Source organism: Orussus abietinus, unplaced genomic scaffold (genome assembly GCF_000612105.2).
Source record: "Orussus abietinus isolate OABI.00-Male unplaced genomic scaffold, Oabi_2.0 scaffold696, whole genome shotgun sequence".
In the NCBI taxonomy this organism is placed as follows: domain Eukaryota; kingdom Metazoa; phylum Arthropoda; class Insecta; order Hymenoptera; family Orussidae; genus Orussus; species Orussus abietinus.
In genome coordinates this window covers 1-22,342 of record NW_019394843.1, presented here as the reverse complement: position 1 = coordinate 22,342, position 22,342 = coordinate 1, and the positions used below count along the sequence as shown (strand labels likewise).

The 22,342-nt window shown below is 46.8% G+C and overlaps 1 protein-coding gene across 1 annotated transcript; it reads left to right on the top strand.

The window, feature by feature from the left end:
* Window positions 1-8,020: 8,020 nt before the first annotated feature.
* LOC105694821 (heterogeneous nuclear ribonucleoprotein R) lies at window positions 8,021-20,710 on the top strand (the record flags this gene model as incomplete). Its single annotated transcript, XM_023433325.1, has 9 exons — window positions 8,021-8,095; window positions 8,941-9,329; window positions 9,536-9,643; window positions 9,757-9,933; window positions 11,251-11,386; window positions 19,161-19,366; window positions 19,714-19,863; window positions 19,941-20,086; window positions 20,595-20,710. Coding segments are annotated over exons 2-9 (1,426 nt in total), but the record flags the coding sequence as incomplete, so codon positions are not given.
* Window positions 20,711-22,342: the final 1,632 nt, after the last annotated feature.

Genomic DNA, 22,342 nt, shown 5'->3' with positions numbered 1-22,342 from the left:
CGCGCTTTATAACAAGTGACAGTCGGCTTTAAAATTGCCACTGTTTTGGCGACTTCGAGCATTAAGGTCCATGATTTCCTGAACCCCCCCGGACACCATTTTATCAAGTCTAAAGACGTTCCGAAGTCTCGGGGACGCTGGTTTTTAGGAGTAAGCAAACTAACGAAAGTATGTTAAATCCCCGAAAACGAAGGCGCGTGCGCGATAATCCCTTTTCACGGATTTGGGAAATCCAGAGAGATCAGGATCCCTGGCCCGAGAGCGATTCGAAGCGAGAGGCGAGACGCCGGAGGTTCGCACCCTTGCCGTGGGCGTCGCGACGCGGCGCGCCGAGCCGGGCCGGGCCGGGCCGAGCCGGGCCGAGCGGACAAAGCGACAAAGAAAGTCCGCGGAGCCTCGCGCTCGGCGTAGGATCGCTGAAATTTCAGCCTCCCACGACAATGCGAGCGCCGGGCAAAAAAATGCATTGTGTCTGCGCTCGGCAGACAGGCCGAGCAATAAAGCGGAGCCATGAATAATTGAATTTTCGAGCCGGGGTGGTTGGACGCGCGGCCGGGTCGGGAGACTCCGGGGACCCGGAGGACCCGGAGGACCCGGGGACGCTCCTTCTGGGCCTGGTGGAAATAATCGGCAGGAAAGTAGAAAACTCCGAGGGGAACAGGTTTCTGCGAGCGCCTCTCCATCTCGCCTCCTCGCCGCCCTCCTCTCTCTCTCTCTCTCCGTCGCTTCCTCCGTCCAGCCGTCCTCCTCGGCGCGAGCAGGGCGTCTCCGTCTCTCCAGGCGGCGCGCCGTATGTCCGTCCTCCTCGCACCCGCAGCCGCGTCCTTCTCGCGGCGACGCGGGTGCACGCTCGACCAGACGAGGCGGCCATAGGTTGGCGGCAGTGCCGCCGTCGGAGGCCCCCGGGCCCCGCCCGTCGAGGCCCTTCTGTCGGGACCCTCGGAATGGCTCCCATTGCTGGATTTCGCTCCTCTTCCAGAAGGCCAGCAATCGAATGGAAGGATTGTGCCAATTATCGAATCTAACTCGACTCCACATTGTGATGCTGGTCTTGTAAAATACAAGATACAAGATTCATTGCCAATTATTGGGAAACAATCGCGAGAGTGGTCTTGTCATCGCGCCTGGATTCCAAAAATCGAACTGAAGGATAGTAGCAATCGAATCTAACTCGACTCCTCGTAGTGACGCTGCTCGTCCAAAATTCAAGATACAAGATACACTAATTATTCAGAAAATAGTCGCGAGAGTCGATTTATCATCGCACCTGGATTCCCAAAAACGAGCTGTCAAACAGATGGATGATGCCAATTATCGAATTTAGCTTGCTCAACTCCACACAGTGATATTGCTCTACCAAAATATAAGATACAAGATATACAGCTAATTATTGTACGAGATAATCGCTCGAGTCGGCTCTTCGTCGTGCCTGGATTCCATAAAACGAGTTATCAAAAACAACACTGCTAATTAAATGCTACTTGGAATTATCCCTTTACACTTAGTTACTCTATTCTTCTAGAATTCCAGTTTTATGTAAGATATTATTTTCAATTATTGAGCACTTCGAAATTCTCGAGGCGGCTCTTGGTTGCTCTTCTTTCGGAAAGCGAGCCTGGTCGTGTCTTCCCGGGATTTTGGCATTATAAATGCATTTTGTTATCGCGTTATCTTGGAAATCGATATCCCGAATATCGCGAGCGGTAAGGCTGATTTTTGGGAATTTTAAGACACGCTGCAAGGTGCAGGGCCTCGATGTTAAATGCATTTTGTTATCGCGTTATCTTGGGAATCGATATCCCGAATATCGAGGGCGGTAAGGCCGATTTTTGGGAATTTTAAGATACGTTGCAAGGTGCTGGGTCTCGCAAAAGTATTATAAATGCATTTTGTTATCGCGTTATCTTGGGAATCAATATCCCGAATATCGAGGGCGGTAAGGCCGATTTTTGGGAATTTTAAGACACGCTGCAAGGTGCAGGGCCTCGAAAGGTATTATAAATGCATTTTGTTATCGCGTTATCTTGGGAATCGATATCTCGAATATCGAGGGCGGTAAGGCTGATTTTTGTGAATTTTAAGACACGCAGCAAGGTGCAGGGCCTCGCAAAGGTTTCGGCTGCTCGAGAAAGCCCCTTGGCAAGCATCCTCGCTGAGGTGCAACGCCATGGTATTGATCTACCTGGGCCGGAACTTGGTTTTTGACTAGACGTTACAAGCAATCAATGTCTTTAACAAGTTCCTCCAGCGAGGAGTCGCGGGAGGACCGACCGAGCCTTCTTTTCGAGGGCACGTACGAAGGGGGTAACACAAAGGGGGAGAAACGCGACAATGGGGGCAGGAAAAATCGGAAAGTTGCACGAAAAAGTAGGCGGAGAGTGACGTCTAGGTAGCGAAGACCTTTTCTACTAATCCTAGGTCTACCCGCGCTAGGATCTATCCCCTAGTCAGACCGCCGCTTCCACTAGCTCTACGTCCACTCGCTGATAGACCTTCTCTACTGAAAACTCCGTCTATATTCCCCACACCGCTCCATACAACTGAATAAACTATTAAATTATTACGCAGGGTGAAAAATGACGTCACTAATACCATTCTAAGTGTAATATTACTCTTCACTTATAGAAAAATGTACGTCGAGAAAAAAAAATACATTCATCGAACCAAAGAAATATTCCTTTGAACAGTACCGAAGAAGTACTTTGTAAATCCCAAGAATAATGACTTGACTCGGATAAATTGTCGTGATTCCGAATAAAACTCGCATCCAATTGATTCGAGTTTGTGTCAAGCAATGATTCTTTGGATTAAGAAAATATTTCTTCGGTTCAATGATGTTTTTTTTTTTTTCAAAACATACATTTCAAATCCCCGGTCAAGTCGCTTCGCGATATCGAGAAGAACCCCGCCGAAGTGCATTATTTCGAGGGAAAGAAAAGCGCAAGTCCTCAAGGGGTACTTGAAGTAAGTCTGAGAATCAATCGGAAAAGTACCCGGAAGAACGTAAGGTTTTAACGAAGATAGGAGTTTTCCTTCCATCGACACCTCCGACGATTCCCGTGCTGAGAAAGACCCTTCCCCGGTTCCCTTGCCTGGTTCCCTTCGCCGGTTCCCTTCCCCGGTGCCCTTCCCCGGTTCCCTTCCCCGGTTCCCGACAGGAGACCTCCCGAAGGGAAGCGCACCCCTCCTCGGGGCCGCGATCGGCGTCGAAAAATGGCCGTTTCTCTCCTCGGGGCGGGGGGTCGGGGCGGGGCCGAGGGGGCCAGGGCGCCCCTGAGTCGGTCGGCGACTCCGCTCCTGGACGAGGCGGGGCTCCCGCTCGTCGGCGAGAGAGGCGAGCGGCCGAATCGGATTGGAGATCGGGCCGCGACTCGCGGCCGCGAGCAAACTGGTTTGGCTTGCCGGGGCTTGCACCGGTGCACCGCGCGCTCGGGGAGCCAGTCCAATTTATGCATCACGGCTATGTAGGCACCACACGATACCGCGCAACTACGTGCCCGGAAACCTCTTCCTCCGAGCCCCACAGCCCGAATCGGACCGCGAGACTCGAGTGCCCGGCCGACCGACCGCCGCCCCCGCCGCCGCCTCAGCCGGACACGGAACGGCCGGATCGGACGGACCAGAGGAACCGGAGGAACCCGAGGAACGGACACCGGGAGTAGGACCGCGACGAGGCACTCAGTCGAGCCGGGAGAGCCACCGCGGCTCGCGGCCGGACCTCCGCTGTGTCTCTCTTCTCGCCGACACCTCGACACCTCGACGACACCTCGACGACACCTCGACACCTCGCCGACACCTCGCCGACACCGAGGGATAATATGCTACGCCAGTCCCGAGAGGACTCGTGACCGCTGACCATAAGTGCTCCTCCTGGGGACCCGGTGCGCCGAGCTGACGGACGTGCGGAACGCCGATCGATCGGTAACCTCTCTATCTCACCTTTACCTCCTAGACCGATAGACGCGAGGGTGCGCGGAGAGGTTAGGACGGCCCGGTATACCGGTGGAGGACGCGTTTCTTCCTCTCCGCCGCGGGAATATGGTGCTAGAGATGCCGGGACGCGGAAACTTGGGTATATTAGGATTTCTTGGATCCGGGGTGGAGGAACTTGGAGGTTGCGTTTCTGGGGGAGAGTCGGGCTGCAGATCAGAGAGGGAAAGGTTAGCACCAGAGGATCTATTTCCTTCTTCTCCCGGAAATCTTCAGATTCGTGAATTTCAACGCCAGAGGTTGAGATCTTGGGAAAATCGTCTCGGAAGAAATCCCGGATTTTTCCGCTTATTCCCGGACAGCGCGGGAAATAGGTCCCTTTTCATTTTTGCAAAATTCCCGGGCTAGGGAATTAAGGGTAGGAGATTCCCGTCAACTCGCGGAATAGGTTTTATTCTTTTAAATGTGCGATTTAAAGATTCGTGGATGGGGTTTTCGAGGGGTCTTGCGACTCCGGGGCATCCTCCTGCATTTCCGTCTCCCTCTTATCACTCGTTATCAGGCAGATGTATTCGCAGGGTTCGCTGTGTCCGCTTGGAGCGGCGCTTTCCCGCGTTTTTTCCTTTTCTTTCTTTCCCGTGGGCTGTATTTTCGACCCCGGAGTGCACTCCCGGTTCTTGTGGTACTTTCTGGTTTGCCGGCATGGATCGGTCTCCGGGCCGGGTTTTATTTCTCGTACTTTATTCCCCGATTTTATTTACTCCTCCAGACGTCTCGGCGAGGACGGACTTTGGCATTCTCGGTGCATTCCCGCCGACCGGCCCACGCCGTGCTCCTTTTACGGCGTCTCTTTTTCCCTCAGGAGGGAATTCCGCTCGGAAATAGCCAAGCTATTTCCACGGTAGTTCCTGGACCTCATCCTGCGACGATTTTCATCCCGCTGAATTTTCTCACTTACGTTTAACCGTCCTCGAAAAAAGAAATTTAGGAAATCCGCCCCCGATCCCGAAGTCGCGGTTAACCTCAAAACGGTCGAAGCCGCCACATGGCGTGAAATCCAAGACTCGTACTTGTACCCAGCCTTTAGTATTAAAATGTGCATTTCGGTCGTTTACAGACTATAAAAAAAAAGAAACCAAGTATTACCGTTGAAAAGTCCAGATCTTAGTCCCACTTAGATCAGCGAGTGAATTTATTCCTCCTTGGCGAGCGTACTTCTATTTACGATCGCCGTTTCGCGGTGCTTTTTTTGCGGACTCGAGCGAGAGAGACGGAGGAACGGCGCGAGGCTGGGATAGACAGAGACCGAGCGAGGACATTGATCGTGAGCAGATATACCCGAGTTACGTATATTTAGTCCCGTTGAGGGCTCCCGAGTCGCGCTCTCGGCCGCATTTTCGGCCGCGCCGCGGCGCAGAGCGCAGTGGCCTCCAACCGGGCCATTGCCGGGAATTTGGCGAAAAGTGAAAGCAGCCCGTTCGCTGCGGCCACGCCGAGCGTACCTCGCTCGGAGATAAACTCGAGGACCCGTTTAATGCAATTCCATTCATCTTTTTTTTCCCCCTATCTTTCGGACACATATACCAGGGTAAACATAAATTCCCCAGATATTAGGAAGATTTCGAAAAGGAGAAGTTGTCTCTCTCTCTTAGCCTGTGTTCTAGGGAAAAGAACAAGGAAACAACCCCTTTGTTTCCATTCCCTCGCATCTACTGCCTTTGCGATCACGTATGCGCGTCTTATGCGTCCATACACCTTGGTGTACGTGGGTAGGGTTGGGTAATTTCACGATTTTCGAGGTTTTTCACGTATATTACGTAAATCAAGTACTTTACCGTAGAAAACGTATCAAATATGGCGGGCAAGACAGACGTAGGGCATGCGGTATCCGCTAGGTTATAAACATCCATCTTGTCCATTTCTTTCACCCCATAATTTACTTTTTGGTCTCTCACCTTTATACATGTTTATACAAATATTGGTTACGAATCTTACGACTTGAAATACCCGTTACCAGCCGTTATAAAGAAACGTCAAATGCACATATATGCATACATTTGAAATTTCCAAGGGTGATTTCGAATCTGCGCGGATTTGTGTATGCGTAAAGAGCAATCCCCTTAATAGCCATTGGGAATCTCTCTTAGAGGTAAATAGGTGGACTCTCATTGGCTATTGACGATATTGCGCATGCGCTTTGCACATTTAGTTTGGGGTAATATACTTTGTGCCTGCGTAGAAAACTAGGGACGTATTATACGTTGTAATATACGTGTAGAAAAGCACGTATATCACTTGACGTATTATACTTACTCAACCCTATACGCGCGTTTCAATTCTCCGATTTCAATTTCCGGACGAGTTCGAAATCCCGCGGGGAGTGCGTCAGTCTATCGTCGCGATTGGTCGGTGGCGCTGCACAAGGCTCGCGGATAGTCAGGTTAGGTTGGGCCGTCCGGCAGCCAAGGCAGACGACAAAGCGCGGTGTATCGGGAGTCGCAAGGTCGGTGAAGTCGCGCAGCAATTGGCCGCGAAACGAGTGCGATGCACCTATGCTTATGTACATACCTTCATTGTCCAATTGGGCGGGAAATGCCGCGGGGGTGGGGGTCTAGGGGAATTTGGCGCGCGAAAGCGAAACCACGTCGACAAGCCTTGCCGAAGGAGAGGCGAAATCCGCGGGAAGCGAGTTTTTCTATTTCCCCCCCGATTTCAATCCTCCAAGGGATAAATATTTCACTTTTACACACCTCTTTACCAATAAGCTTGAAATTAAGGTTAGGATTAACCGCGACTCGTCAAATCTGCATTTAACCTGGATTTATTATTGGAATTATCTATCTAATAATTGCCGCTGTGGGTTGCAACGATATCAGTGGTGGAAATATTATTTATAAATTATATTGAGATTATATGCTTAACGGTTAAATATCGGTTTCGTTAGATTTGAAATTGATGCTTTCGAGTGGCACTGATTTGTACCCCCGTTTGGTGGGACTTTAACCTCAAAGTTGTCCTTGAAATATCCGAAGCGAGCGCTCGGATAGTTTGGCGCGAGGGTCAATTTATTTCCCGCGAACGACTCGCCGCCTCGAGGTTAGTTCGACGCTCGAGAAAGGCGAGGCCGCGTGCAACGTCCTATCGCGGGATGCAAGGTCGGTGCAGCCATGGCGGCAAATGGCCGATGCCCCGCCGGGTGCAACATTGCGAAACCCGCCGGCCAGCAGGTACTGGCCTGCAGGAATTCAGCGGCCGAAACCGGAACCCCTCTTAACATTGGGGAATTGTTTTCGCCGATTCGGTTTTTATAAATCTCACCCGCGGGTTATCTCCCCTTCTAGGAGGCGTTTCGATATAATCGAGAAAAGACGCGCCAGCTTCGTTCGGAACACGACCACAGGATGTATGAATATAAATAAAACGGTTCTGGGTGTGGTGGACGCCGGATGATTCGATTACTTAGCGAAATGCATTAGGCAAAATGGCGGGCATGCACGAGAGGTGCACGCGCGGTGCAGCGGCATGAAAGTGGGGCCCGGATAGTGTTTCGCGGAGATCCCGACCCAGTGGCGGAGAGAGATTATCTTCGGTGGGCCGATTAGCATTTCGTCTCTAACCGGGTGCGTATTCGCGAGGTTAGGTCGCGTGGCGTCGACCGTTGCGCGATGCAAGCTCGATGCACCGCGGGAAAATGGCGCCCGCCAGAGACGCGTCCGATGCACCGACCCGCCGCCCCGGCGACGCGCCGCCGTTTCGCGGGAGATCGGCGCGGCGAGTTCGGGATTTGGCATCGAAAGGGCGAGAAAACGTTGAATTCGAGATCTCCCGGTTACGGGGAACGGCCGTGCGCCGATTTTTATCTCTGTCATCGTAGTTGGCGAAATAATTCGCGAAAACGGTTGGCTCACGTTGGCGCGCTCGGGCGGAGGTTCGCCGAGTAGCCGCGGGGCGGCGCGACGGCGCTCCCCGCGGTCTTTTTCGCTCGGCCTCGACCAATCAGCGCGCGCGGTGGGGTCGGGGGTCCAAGATGGCGGCCGCGCGCCGCCTGGGTTCGAGCGTATCTTTGCGCGTCATTTTGTGAACCCCGTAGGGTCCGCGAGATCACGTTGACGTCTGTCGCCATTTCCTCGCGACGGAGGGTTCCGCTTCTCTCGTTCTCTCGGAGGTAATACGCGGCCCTTGGCCGAGTCTCGGCCGGGATTAGTGGACCGACGCGGCCCTGCGAGACGGCCGCCCCCGCGCCCTGGAATTTCCGACCGGCGGCCAGCCCCGCGTCGCGTGTGCGCGTGCCGAGTGCCGAGTGCAGGGAAGTGCATCGCGGACATTTCGCGGACGTTTCGCCAGACGAGCCGGCCGGTGGCCGAATTTCCCTGGGATCTCGCGATCGGACCCCCTTTTGAAAGTTCCTGGTCGTTGAGCCGTGCCAAGTGACACCCGATTCGGGCCGAATCGCGACTCGCCGATCTCGGGACCGGCATCTTCCGTACCTCTCCTCCCGGCGTGGACTTCGTGTCACTACGGACGACTACCTCCGCGTCGGTGATTTATCGAGATCTCTCCCTTTTATCGATATTTCGGCCCGAATTACGGGCGAGTCTCGTCGTTGGGGACGCGTGTCCCGGGCGACCGCGGGCGCGGGAAAAATGTTGACGGCCAAACCCCCCGCCGCCACTTTATATGCACTTGTCTGCCCTCGAACGAACTTTATTCACTTCGGGCTAGGGAGGTCGGAGGCCGCTGCACTTCTCTGCCGGATTAGTGCTTCGCCTTAAATCTCGATTTAAGCTGCGGTTTCCATTAACGATATTTGGCTCGTTCGACGGGAGGTTGGAATTTACCGCGAAATTGGGAGAAATAACAGGGGAGTCGGTCGTGGCGGAAGTGAAAAGTGGTTAGGCTTTTGTAGGTTAACTAGGCGGTAGATTTAGATCTGTTAGACGGCCTCCAATTGTGTCGCGGGTTTTGCTCCGTAATTGCGGTTAATAGCTAAGGGGTTACGTTTTGTTTTAGCAATGGCGGAGGGGAATGGGGAAATAAAAATGGAAGAGAAGCAGCAGAAGGAGGAGATGGAATATTCGGAGAGGACGGAGGACTTTGCAAAACTTATAGAGTATGGACTCGACGAAAAAGTTGCAACTAAACTCGACGAGATATATAAGACGGGAAAGCTTGCTCATGCCGATTTGGACGAGAGAGCGCTCGACGCCTTGAAGGAGTTTCCAGCCGATGGTGCATTGATCGTGCTCACGCAATTTCTGGAGTCCAATCTGGAGCACGTATCTAATAAATCTGCGTATCTTTGTGGTGTCATGAAGACGTATAGGCAAAAGAGCCGTGCTGGACAAGGTACCACCAGTGCTAGCACGACACCTAAAGCACCCGACGAAGATAAAATCAAGGTAACGATCTTATTAACGGACTTTTGATCTCTTTCCTTTCGTTTGTAGTTACGGTATTCTATATTTGTATTTACTGGTTGAATTTTACATGTCGAGTACTTTTTTAACTTGTGAATTGCGGAGCAAGTTATATATATGTGTATAAGGACTTCACGTAAAAGGAAGGGTAAAGGAAGTTACACGACGTAAAAATCATTTCCTTTCAGATGATACTCGAAAGGACTGGTTATACTTTAGATGTAACGACAGGACAAAGAAAATATGGAGGACCTCCTCCAAATTGGGAAGGTCCTAATCCAGGAACTGGATGTGAGGTATGTGTACATTATGCCGTCGACTGCAAGGGTTATTATTTCCGTATATGTATACATTCTTTGAGTAAACATTACGATAGGATTTTAACGTGAGATTTCTTACAAACTCTTAGGTGTTTTGTGGAAAAATCCCAAAAGATATGTACGAAGATGAGTTAATTCCGTTATTTGAAAGGTGTGGAAAAATTTGGGATTTGAGGCTGATGATGGACCCAATGACGGGTACCAACAGAGGATATGCTTTTATCACTTTCACTGATAGGGAAGCAGCACAACTTGCAGTCAGAGAGGTACGTTTGCTTTCTCTCCTTATAACGTACTTATTACATAAGACTAATCGTAACGTGTAATATACTCATCTTTTGCCACCCCATAGTCAACACCCTGCCGCAATGGATCGATTGGATACTTTTATTTATTTATTGTTTACAAAATTATTAGAAATGTTACAAAATTGTTATTGCTACCAAAGTAGACTCCTTCGAAATGTTTGGTTCCTAGAGTTCTTTGAGTCGTTTAGCGTCTGGAAAAGAAAGTTATATCTAATGATGCAGAAATATGAATTAACATTTTAGCGATAAAGTGTAGATTAAATTTACGAGAGAAAAAGAAAAATATGATCCGTTAATTGTTATTGTCTACGACAGCTTCTTTCACAAGTTATAAGTTTTTTTAATTTGAATCCATGATGCCAAGAAAAAGAAGAAACATTTCGAACGAGCATCGTTATACCTCTATGTGGCTTGTTCATTGTTCGTAACTCAATTAATTTCCTTCTCAGTACCGATATATACATATACATATATATGTGTATGTGTCATACAGTTTCTCAAAACCAATCGGAATTTTGTTAGAAGTTAAAGTCTTTTTATGTCTATTTACGAACAATCCACATATTTTACCGTTTTCGTACGTATATGTCCCTGACCATTTATTCATGTTTAATTACATAGCAACATCCAATATATCCCAGACATTTGGTAACGATGAAAGATATATTAACGATGTCCTACGGATGAGTTTCTTTTTCCAGCTCTCCTCTTTGCTCAGTGGGCAAAATTGGGAGTGGAGATCCTTGCTGAATAAGTGTCGAAAGAGATGTATCTTGTGTGGTTTAATTGGTTAGGGGTATATTGACCTAATTGGTTGCACTCAATTGGACAGTGACAATTTTTGTAACAAAATTTTAACCAAACGCAATAGAGAGAAATGATATAAAAAAAAAATAGAAAAGAAATTGGTAGGCTTAAAATTTGTTTCCAGGAGCACATGATACGCGAACGCCGGTTTCCTATATTGTGAAGACTCGAGCGACAAAGCGCATGCCACTTTCTCGCTTTCTCGTGGACCCCCCCACGTCGTGCTAACTACACGCTTTTTTTTTTCAATAACGAGGTCTCTCGTACCCGAGAATGACCGTCGTCTGTATAAGTTTCTTATATATCTTTTTTTCTCTATTTTTTTTAAATATTGGTCTGTTCTTTTTTTTTTTCTTTCCCGTTTCCTAAATTTTACCATTTGTCGTTTAATTACTTAACCACTTATTATCGATCGACCACCTCGTCGGAACAAAATTAGGCATGTGTGTGTTTTTCTTCATCCCACAGCTCGATAATCACGAAATAAAACCCGGCAAGAGTCTGAAAGTAAACATTAGCGTTCCTAATCTACGACTTTTCGTGGGGAACATACCAAAGTCAAAAGGCAAAGAGGAGATCTTGGAGGAATTTGGTAAATTAGCAGGTAAAGTGAAATTCGAGGCGTGTGCACACCTACCTATACCTATATACCTACCTGTCTACCTTGTATTCGTGTAACCGTTAAGAGAGTGGTAGTTTTTAAGTAGTTGGTTGTAGATGGTATGGAAAATTATATACACGGAGCATCCGTGCGATCGCACGATCGCACACGAGAGACTATTTTTTAGCAATGTTATACGTACTTGTGTGTATGTATATGTATATATATATATATACACATATGCATATGCATACGTATACGTGCGTGCCCGTCCACTGCACTAAGGGACGCACGTACGTATACCTGTGTATATCGATTTGGCGACACACCTGTGATTCACACACCTTTGATACTGGTCAGTCTCCTTGCCTCTCGGTTTATTAGTGAACGGTAACACCTCTCTGGTCCAAGTCTTCTCTCTTCCTCTCATATTTAGGTTGAGTTATGAGTTAACTGTCTTGCTCCTTCTCTGTACTCTCGGTAACGCCGGTGTGCGCCCAACTTTTTTTCACGCGTTCGAACGCCCCCCCTGCCGAAGAACCGACCCCCCCTACCCCCTCAAGTCGTTCCCCCTCGATCGATCCCGCAGTGACACTTTACCCAGCCCCCCCCCCAAACTTTATTTCGTACCTCTTTCGATCTCTTCTTCGACTTCTTGCGCGCTCCCTTGCGCCCTCTCGAGCCGTCTCTCGCGACGAGGGATTTTTTTCTCTTTTTTTTTTGTCGTTTTTTTTTCTCCACGAGGAGGCGTTTTTCACCGGTCGGGTCGGGCCCAGGCGAGAATGGAAGAGTTCAAGCATCTTTCCGGGAAGGAGGCACCACCTCGGAAGTAATCCCCCCTTTCGTGGAATGCGCCTGGTGATTAACGTTTGATTTCTTCCCGAGGTAGGATCGAAAGTACCAGGCGATCCTACGAAAAGGATGGAGGTTCTTTTTTATTTTTTTTTTCTTTTTCTCGGGTGAATCTCCAGGATGGAGAGACTCGTGGAGGGCCTCTTATGGCTCGTGTCCGTGTGCAAGTAAAACTTGCGAAAGCTTCTCTCAGACAGTTCTTGCCGTAGTTTACACGGTTTTGGATCTTGTGATCTTGCACGAATTAATTGGGAGTGTATGCAAAAATTCAGGCTGCTCTAGCAAGAAATGCCGCGAGTCACTTGCACGTGGGCACGAGCCCTTAGGTCTGGTTCCATAACTCGAGTTTAACGGAATTTAGTTGGTTTAACGGTTAAATTTGGGTTAACTCGAGTTGGGGAACCGGGCCGAGGAGGGTGTCCAAGGTTTTGGACACTAAGTCCTTCGCAGGATCTCTGAGGCCCGGTTCCAGGACTCTAGCTAACCGGAGTTTATGTGATTAGCGGCAGGTTTAAACCGGGGGTAAACCAGTTAAACCTTCGGTTGACTAGAGCTGTGGAATCGTGGATTAAAAGGGACCTCCGAGAGGCCTCTAGAAATGCCTTCCAACGGGGTCGCGGGACCTCCTTCCCGGTTGATCCCCAGGGGTTTCCCTGGGTCTCCTCCTAACTGAGCATCGCCCGGGCCTCCTAGAAAACGACCTCGTGATTTCCTTCTACCGGGGAGAAACGCCGACTCCGAGGACGGAGGGTACACCGGCCGGTAGACTCCGAGGTAGTGCACCTCCTCGCAGACCTCGTCACACGTAGAGAGAGACCGAGACCCGGCCCCTTCGACTTTGACGGATACGACGCCATCGTCCCGAGAACATGTATGGGACTCTAGAAGGACGATCAGACGGATCAATCGAAGTAGAGTAGACGGATCAGCCGGACCGAACGGCGAGAAACGAGAACAGGATAGCAAGAGAACGAGACGATGTATATATGGGAGGGAGATGATACGAAAGTCCGAGAATCCGAAAATTCGAAAATTCGAAAGTTCGAAAATTCGAAAATTCGAAAATTCGAAAATTCGAAAGTTCGAAAATTCGAAAATTCGAAAATTCGAAAATAGTCGAGTGTCGCTGACGAGAGAGATTTAACCCGTGATATTCATGACTGAGCCTCGAGCATGGGGGTATGGGAGAGCTGCGTGGACCGCTGGTGCGTGTGGCTCGCTAAAAAACGGACAGGCACTCCCGATCACCCTCGAAAAAAATCGCCGCCCCCCTCCCTCCCATCTTCCTTTCCGACCTCGAAGAGCCCAAATTTCCGCGCCCAGCCTCTCTCCTGGATCCCGATCTGGAACCTTCGTGGCGTTCTCCAGGATGTCGCGGCGCCCTCTTCGACATCTTCCCCAACGTCGACATTCCCCTCGACCACCCCCGACCAACCCCACCACCCCGGGCCGTCCCGACGAGGGCGCGGGAGGTCGCTCCCGATATTGTGAGTTTCTCTGATACTCTCTCAGGAACGCTTTCCCACGCTCTCGATACCAGCCAATGTAAGCAGGCGAGATCACAAGAGGCAAGCTTAATTGGCACTCTCCTTCCACATTATTCTTACAGCTGAATGATTATGAGATTCGGAAAGGCAAAAAGATTGGTGTTACCGTGTCTTATAACAATCACCGCTTGTTTGTGGGAAATATTCCAAAGAATCGGGACCGAGATGAGTTGTTCGAAGAGTTCACAAAGTACGCACGTAAGTTGACAATTGCCCTTTAAAATCAACGGACTGTGACCGAAAGGGAGTACCTACCGCGTGGCGCTGAGTGAGAGAGAGGGAGAGAGAGCGAGCCCGAGTGCGTGAGCGAGAGTGAGAGGCCCAAGGCCGCGCGGGGTTGCCCAGGAAACATTTCCTCAGGTACTCTTTTTTTTTTTTTTCAATTTTCGTTCGATTCCTTTGTTTTTCCTTTTCCTTTTCTTTTTTGTTCCTCTCTCGTGATGTCGAGCCCTCGGTCGGTAACGTCGGGAAAAAAAGAAAAATGTGCCAGATTCCAATTTTTTATATTTTTTTATATTTTTTTTTATTAATTTCTTATCTTCTCTTTTTCCTTTCAGCGTTTTCAAACTATTCGATTGCTTACACTTGAGATGTGTAATTGGGACGCTGTTAATTATTTCCTTCGTTATCTCGGCAATTCGTATCAGTGACAGACAGCGCTGTCGAAGTGCTTTGTGGTTTTAATTGATTTCTTTCTTTTCTTTTCTTTTTTTTAACGTGGACCTTAATGAGCTCCGATAATGATTCTTCAATTTTATCCTCCTAAAGAGGTTGTACTCTGTTTAATGTTAATCGTGGTATCAGCTTTTCTTTTGTAGAGATCACGGCAAATGAGGGTAGAAATGACGGCTCATCGGTTGTTAAGGGCAAGTTCTTGTGGCAACCCTGACGTGTGTCGTCAAGCATTTGCGATCGTCGGTTTATACCTTGACAATCGACTCGATTGGAAGTTAAAAATTAATGCGATTTGGTAACGGAGGTGCCAGGTGGGTTTAATCTAGCCCTAGCGCGACCTTTCTTAACTCCATCGGTTCGTCGTACGACTTTTTGGCGTGCACTGAGAGATCGATATTATTGGTACGATCACGTCAACATTATTACTTATCCGAGGTGAACGTCATTTAAGTCACAGCAATTCTGTACAGACCGATTGTACATAGAAATTCTGCAATCTTTTCCACCTAAACTCAGACTGGAAAGCAGTCCGGTTGCGTTTTGGAAAATGTCATTTATCCTGATAAATCATTGAGGTTTGAAAAACGTTCAGTGATAAATCATATCTCAGTGTGCGTTCCTTGACTTCGTTTTTCGTCCCGATTCCGAAAAGGAGCGGGAAATGGTAGAGAGGAGTTCACCTGTGCGCGGTCTCACCAATTAACACCCTCCCCCGGCCCCCCCAATTTTTTTATTCTCATCCGCGTTTATCCATTATTTTCCGTTCTTTCTTCTCTCCCTCCCCCGCGAAAGGACTTAGTCTTTGGATCTACAGCGACGCCTGCACGCAATCTCTCTCTCTCTTCTTTTTGTTCTTCTTGGTTTATCTTTCCTTTCTTTTCAATTTTGTCGCCGTTACTGCTAATCAGAGTTCCTAATTAAGGTCGCAATACGTGATAATGATTCCTATGTGGCCGCTGCAGATTCAACGACGATTCGTTAGTCCAGCAGGGTATGTATGAGCGAGGTGCGGAAATTAAAACCAATTCGCGCTTATGAATCATATATATATATTAATAATATTTACGTACACTTTCGATTACATACCCCGCTGTCTAGGGAGCAGTGACGCTTTTAACACGAAACATGTTGCTGTTAACCATTACACGTCGCGCAGGAAATTGTCGCGTAATTTTAACAGCGATCATTTTATTCTCTTAGGTTTTCTCTCTTTCTTTCCTTTTTTTTTTAACGCTTTTCTGCGTAAAAAAGAGCCAAGGAAACGATATGATGTGACGGAAATGTAGGGACAACGGCTGTTAAATTTACCGCGATTTCACGTAACGCGTGATATATCTCGCATCCTCACATCTAGTATCGAGGTAGAGTGCGCGTAAATGTCCACGGTCGTCTCGCGCGAGATGTACTTGGCGCGAGACTCAGTCGAGACTCTACGGGCGAGGGACGCTTCCTCTAGTTTCTATTTTTTTTTTTTTTTCTCACGAACATTTTCTCGGTACCTTTCGATAACGAACAGGAGATGCATTACCCTCTCATCTTTCGTGACTTAACACGACCCAGGACGTACGTGCGCCAAGTACACGTATACAAAGCGTTTCCAAACGAAGCGACCGAATCGCCGATGCATTCAATGAGTAGGATCAGAGGAAAAGAAAGGAATATTCCCTCACAGGTCCAAAAACGCCATGTTTCTATGTCAACTTCATCGTCTCTTTTTACCTTATCATCAAGCTTTTTTGTATGTACTTTTATTTTTTTTTCTTTTCTCTCTGGCCCTACATATAACACTTATTGGCATGGATTGTTTTGTTAGGGGAACGCCGTGTATATCGATTTAATCCCAGATATGGATCCTGTATTTTTCCTCGTTATCTGGGGTTAAAAGTACGCATACGTGCGCGTTTATCGCGAGGACTCTTTTTAGTGGTTAACGGGAGCTTTCGAGTCCGACGTTGCGTCTTAACAGCATGTCTGTATTGCGCCGCTTAGGCTTTTAAATTAAAAAAAAAAAAAATTATAAACCTGAAGCGACCTTTTCCCGCGCGACGTCCGCCACCTTTCTGGTGATACGGGGGATGATAAGGATGACAAAAGCGACTTGTCGAGGGCCTCGTGTTCTACTAGCGACACCTCGGAATGCGTTTGCGCTCCCGCGAGCGGTTGTCTCTTTCACACTCTTCCTGTATTTGCTCTTCCTCTTTCTTCAAGGGACTAGCCGGTGATAAGAAGCCAAGGGTCCGGTCTACCTCCCGCGTCTCTATAAAACGAAAACTGCGACACATTTTCATTTTATATCATTTTATTATCTTACTTTCGAATTTATTTCTCGATACAGGCAGTTCTCGCTTAATAAATTCTCTCTCTCTCTCCTAACCTTTTTCTTTTTTATTCTCTCCCCGATTGGACCATTCTTCCTTCTGGAATGGTAAAAGTTCCTATCGTTTCGAATTTTAATCTCGAAATGATGCGCCACGAACTTTAAGAGACGTTGCAGTTCGTAGTCGCGGGATGCTGCCTGTATCATCGATTCTTTATCTCCCATTTGGTGTTCCATGTATTTTCATTTCTCTTCTTCACGATTTACCCGGGGGTATTTTATTCTTTCGTCTCTTGAATCTCCCACTTTTCGAGTAGACGGGACCCTTATAAGACTGTCCCGCTTTGATTAGTTTGGTGTCGTTTTTGGATACATATCAGCTAGCGGTCTCTGTCGGGTGATTTGAAAAGAGTTTCCTGTGTGCGGCGACGAGTGCCTGGACGTACTGCCCGATTTCTTTTCTTTCTAGTTCTATTTGTTTTATTTTTATTACCTTTGGTTGAGTTTTCTCTTCTTTTTTGTCCGTTTCTTTTTTTTCTTATTTTTTTTTTTTTTCGTTTCCCTCTCTCGTCACATTCTCTCTCGATTAATTTCTTCCTTTCTGCATTACCGGGAAGTGAGTGTGTGCGCTGTCGATACGTAGATAAATCTTGCATGAACTCTCAGAGTCTGGACACAGAGAGGAGGCAATGGGGTAAACGTCGAGAAACTGAGTAAAGAGTGTGTAAACAAAGGAGGATAGAAAAAAAGAAACAAGCACAAAGGAAAACCGTGTTAACAGTCAAAATAGGAGTTGAGACGATTGATTCGGATCTGGGATGTTCAACGGTCCGGAAGGGAAAGAACATTTCGCTTGTTCATTTACTTTCGTGTATCCTCTTCTTTCACTCTTTCACCTAAAGACATCGTCAGCGACTATTGTTGCTTCAAGTTTTCTTTTCTTTTTTTTTTTTTAAACTTGTGTTTTCAATTCTCAAGTCATTAGAGGCGTCGAGGCACTAGCTCGCAAATCTCTCTTCTCTTTGAGACGTCTCTCTCTCGAGGGATCTTTTGTTCAAACATCTCGCCGGCCGATCTTTATCAATATTGATAAAGATACTTTATAAGATATATATATCTTTAAAAAAAAAATATATATATACCTTAGAAAGATTGAAAAATTCATCATTTCGAGGGAGATTTCAGATCGTCGTAGTTTTTAAAGTATATATACATGTGTATGATATCAAAAAGAGGACGTTATATATATATTTTTTTTTCTTTCAATTGTTCATTATCACTTAATGGAAAGGGGAACGTGTAGGCGTCTCGCTGTGCAATCAATGTCGGGGCTTTTAAACTGAGAGGAAGGAGAGGCGTACCACTGTCGTGCCAAAAAAGAGTCGCCAATCACGGAAGGTTTTGGCATACAGTAGGCTTTCTTCAATTGTCTTCGAAATCAGGGCCAGTCCGAGTTGTCGAGTATCCATGTCACGCCCGTGTCGCTTCTCGGAGTTCATTTGTCACGTGACGAGCCATTATCAATTCGTTCCCCCTCCCCCTCCTTTTTTTTTTCTTCATTATCAAATAGAGGCGGCGAATTTTCCTGCGGTCACATATCGCCCGGAAACACCTCGGGCAAAACGCTTCGTAGAGTTCCTCTTGCACTGACCGACTTAACGAACGATGCGGTGAAAAAAGAAAAGAAAAAATAAATAACAGAAGGAAGGACAAAGGAGAGCCGATGATAATGGGAGACTTCTATTAACAATTAAGGGAGACCCAGTTGGGATTGCATCCGAAAGTCGCAGCTTCTCGCTTCGCCATCGAAAATGAGCGTTATAACATTTAGTCTTAACAATTTAACGCGGATCTGCGAATGAGAGAGAAAGAGAGAGCGAGTGAGTGCGGGAGAGAGAGAGAGAGGGAGGTCGACACACGAGCGACAAAGCTACCTCGTAAATGAAGTTAAGCAGGAAATTGTTTCTTTTTATTTTAGATTTTTTCTTTTCTTATTCGATCCTTTCGCGTCCTTAACGGCGAGACAGAGACAGAGATAGAGATAGAGAGAGAGATAGAGAGAGAGGTAGAGAAGAGAAGAAAAGAGAAAGAACACAGTCTGCTTGAGTCTTGTTTCCTTCGGTTGGAGCATTCTCTTCGTTTCCTTTTGTTGATTTGTCTTAAGTTTTTCTGTTCTCTTTTTTTTTTTCTTTATTATTTTTGTTTCCTTCACTTCTTCTTCTTCTCCTTATGTTGTTGTTTTATTTATTTTTGTTTTTCTTCTGGTTTTTTTTTTTTCTTCCTTCTTGAGATTGTTCATACTACCCGTAGTCACTTTTAGTTAACCCCGATGGGCAGAGCCGGGCCGAGACTTATGGCTGATTTTCTGTCGTTTTCCACGATCTAGCGGGCCTGACCGAGGTGATCATCTACAGCTCGCCTGATGACAAGAAGAAGAACCGAGGATTCTGCTTCCTGGAGTATGATTCCCACAAGGCGGCCTCCCTGGCCAAACGGAGGCTGGGCACAGGCAGGACCAAAGTCTGGGGATGCGACATCATTGTCGACTGGGCTGATCCCCAGGAAGAGCCTGACGAGCAGACCATGTCCAAAGTAATTGTTATTTCTTTTTTTTTCTCTTTTTCTTTTCTTTTTTTTTCCTTATTTATTATGTACCCTGCGATGGTACCTTCATCTAGGTAATTTTTTATCATTGGCTCGTTTATCTAGGAATTTATAAGCACAGTCTTAATTTGTTCGTGGACCTTTTTATACAATTTTGTTTTTAAAAAAAAATAGAAAATGAAATTTCGCGGGTGTCGGGACCTTCTTTGTTGTCTCTATGTTGACGTTGTTTCGTTTGAAACGATTCGGTATATCCAGTTTGGAGAAAAGTGATTCGCGAACGGTTGACTCCGCAGATACCACTTACGGATCCCCTTAACGAATTTTCTCCCCAGGTGAGAGTGCTGTATGTAAGAAACCTCACGCAAGACTGCACCGAGGAGAAGCTGAAGGAACAGTTCGAGCAGTACGGGAAGGTCGAGAGAGTGAAGAAGATCAAGGATTACGCTTTTATACATTTCGAGGATAGGGCTAACGCCGTCAAGGTGAGGATAAACTAAGCTCTCCCTCATTTTCGGTAGGTCAGGATCCGACTGAAAATCAACGACTGTGTGGTTTTCAGGCGATGAACGAGTTGAATGGAAAAGAGATGGGCGGGTCCCATATCGAAGTGTCCCTCGCGAAACCTCCGTCCGACAAGAAGAAGAAGGAAGAGATGCTGCGAGCCAGAGAACGTAGAATGATGCAGATTATGCAAGGCCGTGGCGGGTACGGGATTCATTTTTTTTTTTCCCTCCCCTTGACGTGCGCCGATCTGAGGTGTCACGAAAGCGTCACTCAATATACGTATATATACATATAAAAACATGGGAATATTTATAAAACTGAGCGCACCGAATTATTTGAATCTTCAGCGCATGATTACGGTGGCTCTAAGGGAGGACGTGATGTTCATGAATTCTCATTTTTCAAAAGACATAATATACGTCCTTGGTTCTAGCCTTGAATAAGTGAAACAATTTTTTTTTTTTAGAAAAATGAAAAATTTCACAACCATCGCGTTCTTCCTCAGGGCCTTCATAATCATGTATTGAAGTTTCTGGTAATTCGGTTCCACCCGGTTTGGAGAAAAGTTTTATCAATATTTGGATGTTTTACATATACAGGTACTTTCGTAACACCTTAACGGTGGACTAGGTCCAATTGCTCGTCTTGGGTGGGTTTTTCGTATGTACTTTTTTCTTTGTATATATGTATGTCGAAATTATGATTTCAGAGGGTCCCCGTCACATCCTAGCATGATGGGAGGCCCCATGCCAGTCCGCGGGCCTGGACAAGGACCCCGTGGCACTGGCGCGGGCATGCGAGGACATATGGGACGCGGTGATTATGGTAAGTGTCCTTTGTCGCGACTGCAAACTCGGTTGCATCTATTTTTTAAGTACTTGTTACTGTAAACGTCCCTGTGTGGCCCTCTGAGTGGCTGCTCGAACGAATTCACCGGCGTACTTTCAGAGACTCGTCAGAGACGAGGAGTTTGATCGCACCGAGAGCTATTGCTAACTACATATATTATACATATATTATACATATATTATACATATATTATGCATATATTATATTATATTAATTGCCAATTTTACCGCCGGTCGGGAAATAGACTCGCGACGTGTCGGCCACCCTGTCGACGGGCTCCATACTTCGGAGATTTTCTGTTTAAATACAAATGAAATGTCCGAAATTGGAGCTGTCCGTCCAGGTGGAATTCGTTCGAGCGCTCTCAGGGGAACGTGTCCATTTGCGAGACACCGTTGGCCTCGTGTCAAGGCATTCATTAACCGTATTGCCAGGAAATAACCGAATTAACTGCTTTGACGTTTCACTAATACTCAAGCCATCGCGGTAAAATAGAGAGAGAGAGAGAGAGATATATAAGTCGAGTCACGAAGTGTCGGGTGTACATGTGTATCATTCGTTTACCTACATTGTTGCTTTTTTAATCGCTCGCAATGATTCGGTGACTGGCTATCTAAGCCTGATTTTAGAGTCGTCCGTTGACATTGTCACGAGTAAGTAATCGTCTTGACAGTCAACGGGCCTCGAGCCGAGGGCTCTCCCGTCCTGGCTCGAGACGAGATGTAATCCTTCATGGTTTCAGATTCACGAAACACTATTGATATGATTATTCCTTTACATTGAACATTATTGGTAAAGTTCACATACGACACAGACGTCCCGCATGCCTTGGGGATTTTTCACTATCTCACTACATACCTTGGCTTACGCGCATGATAGGCAACCTTGAAAGTGTGAACATTCTTAGATACCATATATATTTACCACATATTTATGTATATTCATAGATATGTATAACATACGTTCCGAGAGAACATTGCAACGAGGTGCAAGATATATTGAGGTCTCATCTCATTCCCATGCCAATTATCTCCCTACTTTTCCCGACCTCCCGTGAAGATCCTCGTGCGAATCTCGATAAAAATGATGAAGCAGAAAACAATTGAAAAAAAAAATATATATATATATATTTGTATATTTTACTATCACTTTTGGATGGAACGAAAAATATATACAGAGTCGACTCACTCATAGCGTCATGGAAAAGATATTAATGTATCAGTCGTGGTATCGTGAACGGTTGATGTTTCTTCTCTTTTTTTTTTTGTCTTTTCTTTTGTCATGCAAGGATTTTTTACAACCGAGATCAATATGTCTAGAGAGAAATAGTCTAGAGACAAAGTCCAGCTCTTCGAAGGTTGTAGTGAGACAGTGGTCCGGACAGTTCTGGTTGCTACTTTGGTCTTACTAACTGTCTTTTCTGTTTTCATTTTTATTTATTCCACACCTCTCGTGTCCAGAGATTTTCGAGGAATGTCAAATCGAGAAGGATGTACCGCGGATTCTAGCTCTTTCGACACATTGTCGGACGAGCGTCGTTGAGTTCGAATCTCGTTGTTCAACGAAGGGATTAATTAATATTTTTTCCCCTCTTTTTTTTTTTTTTTT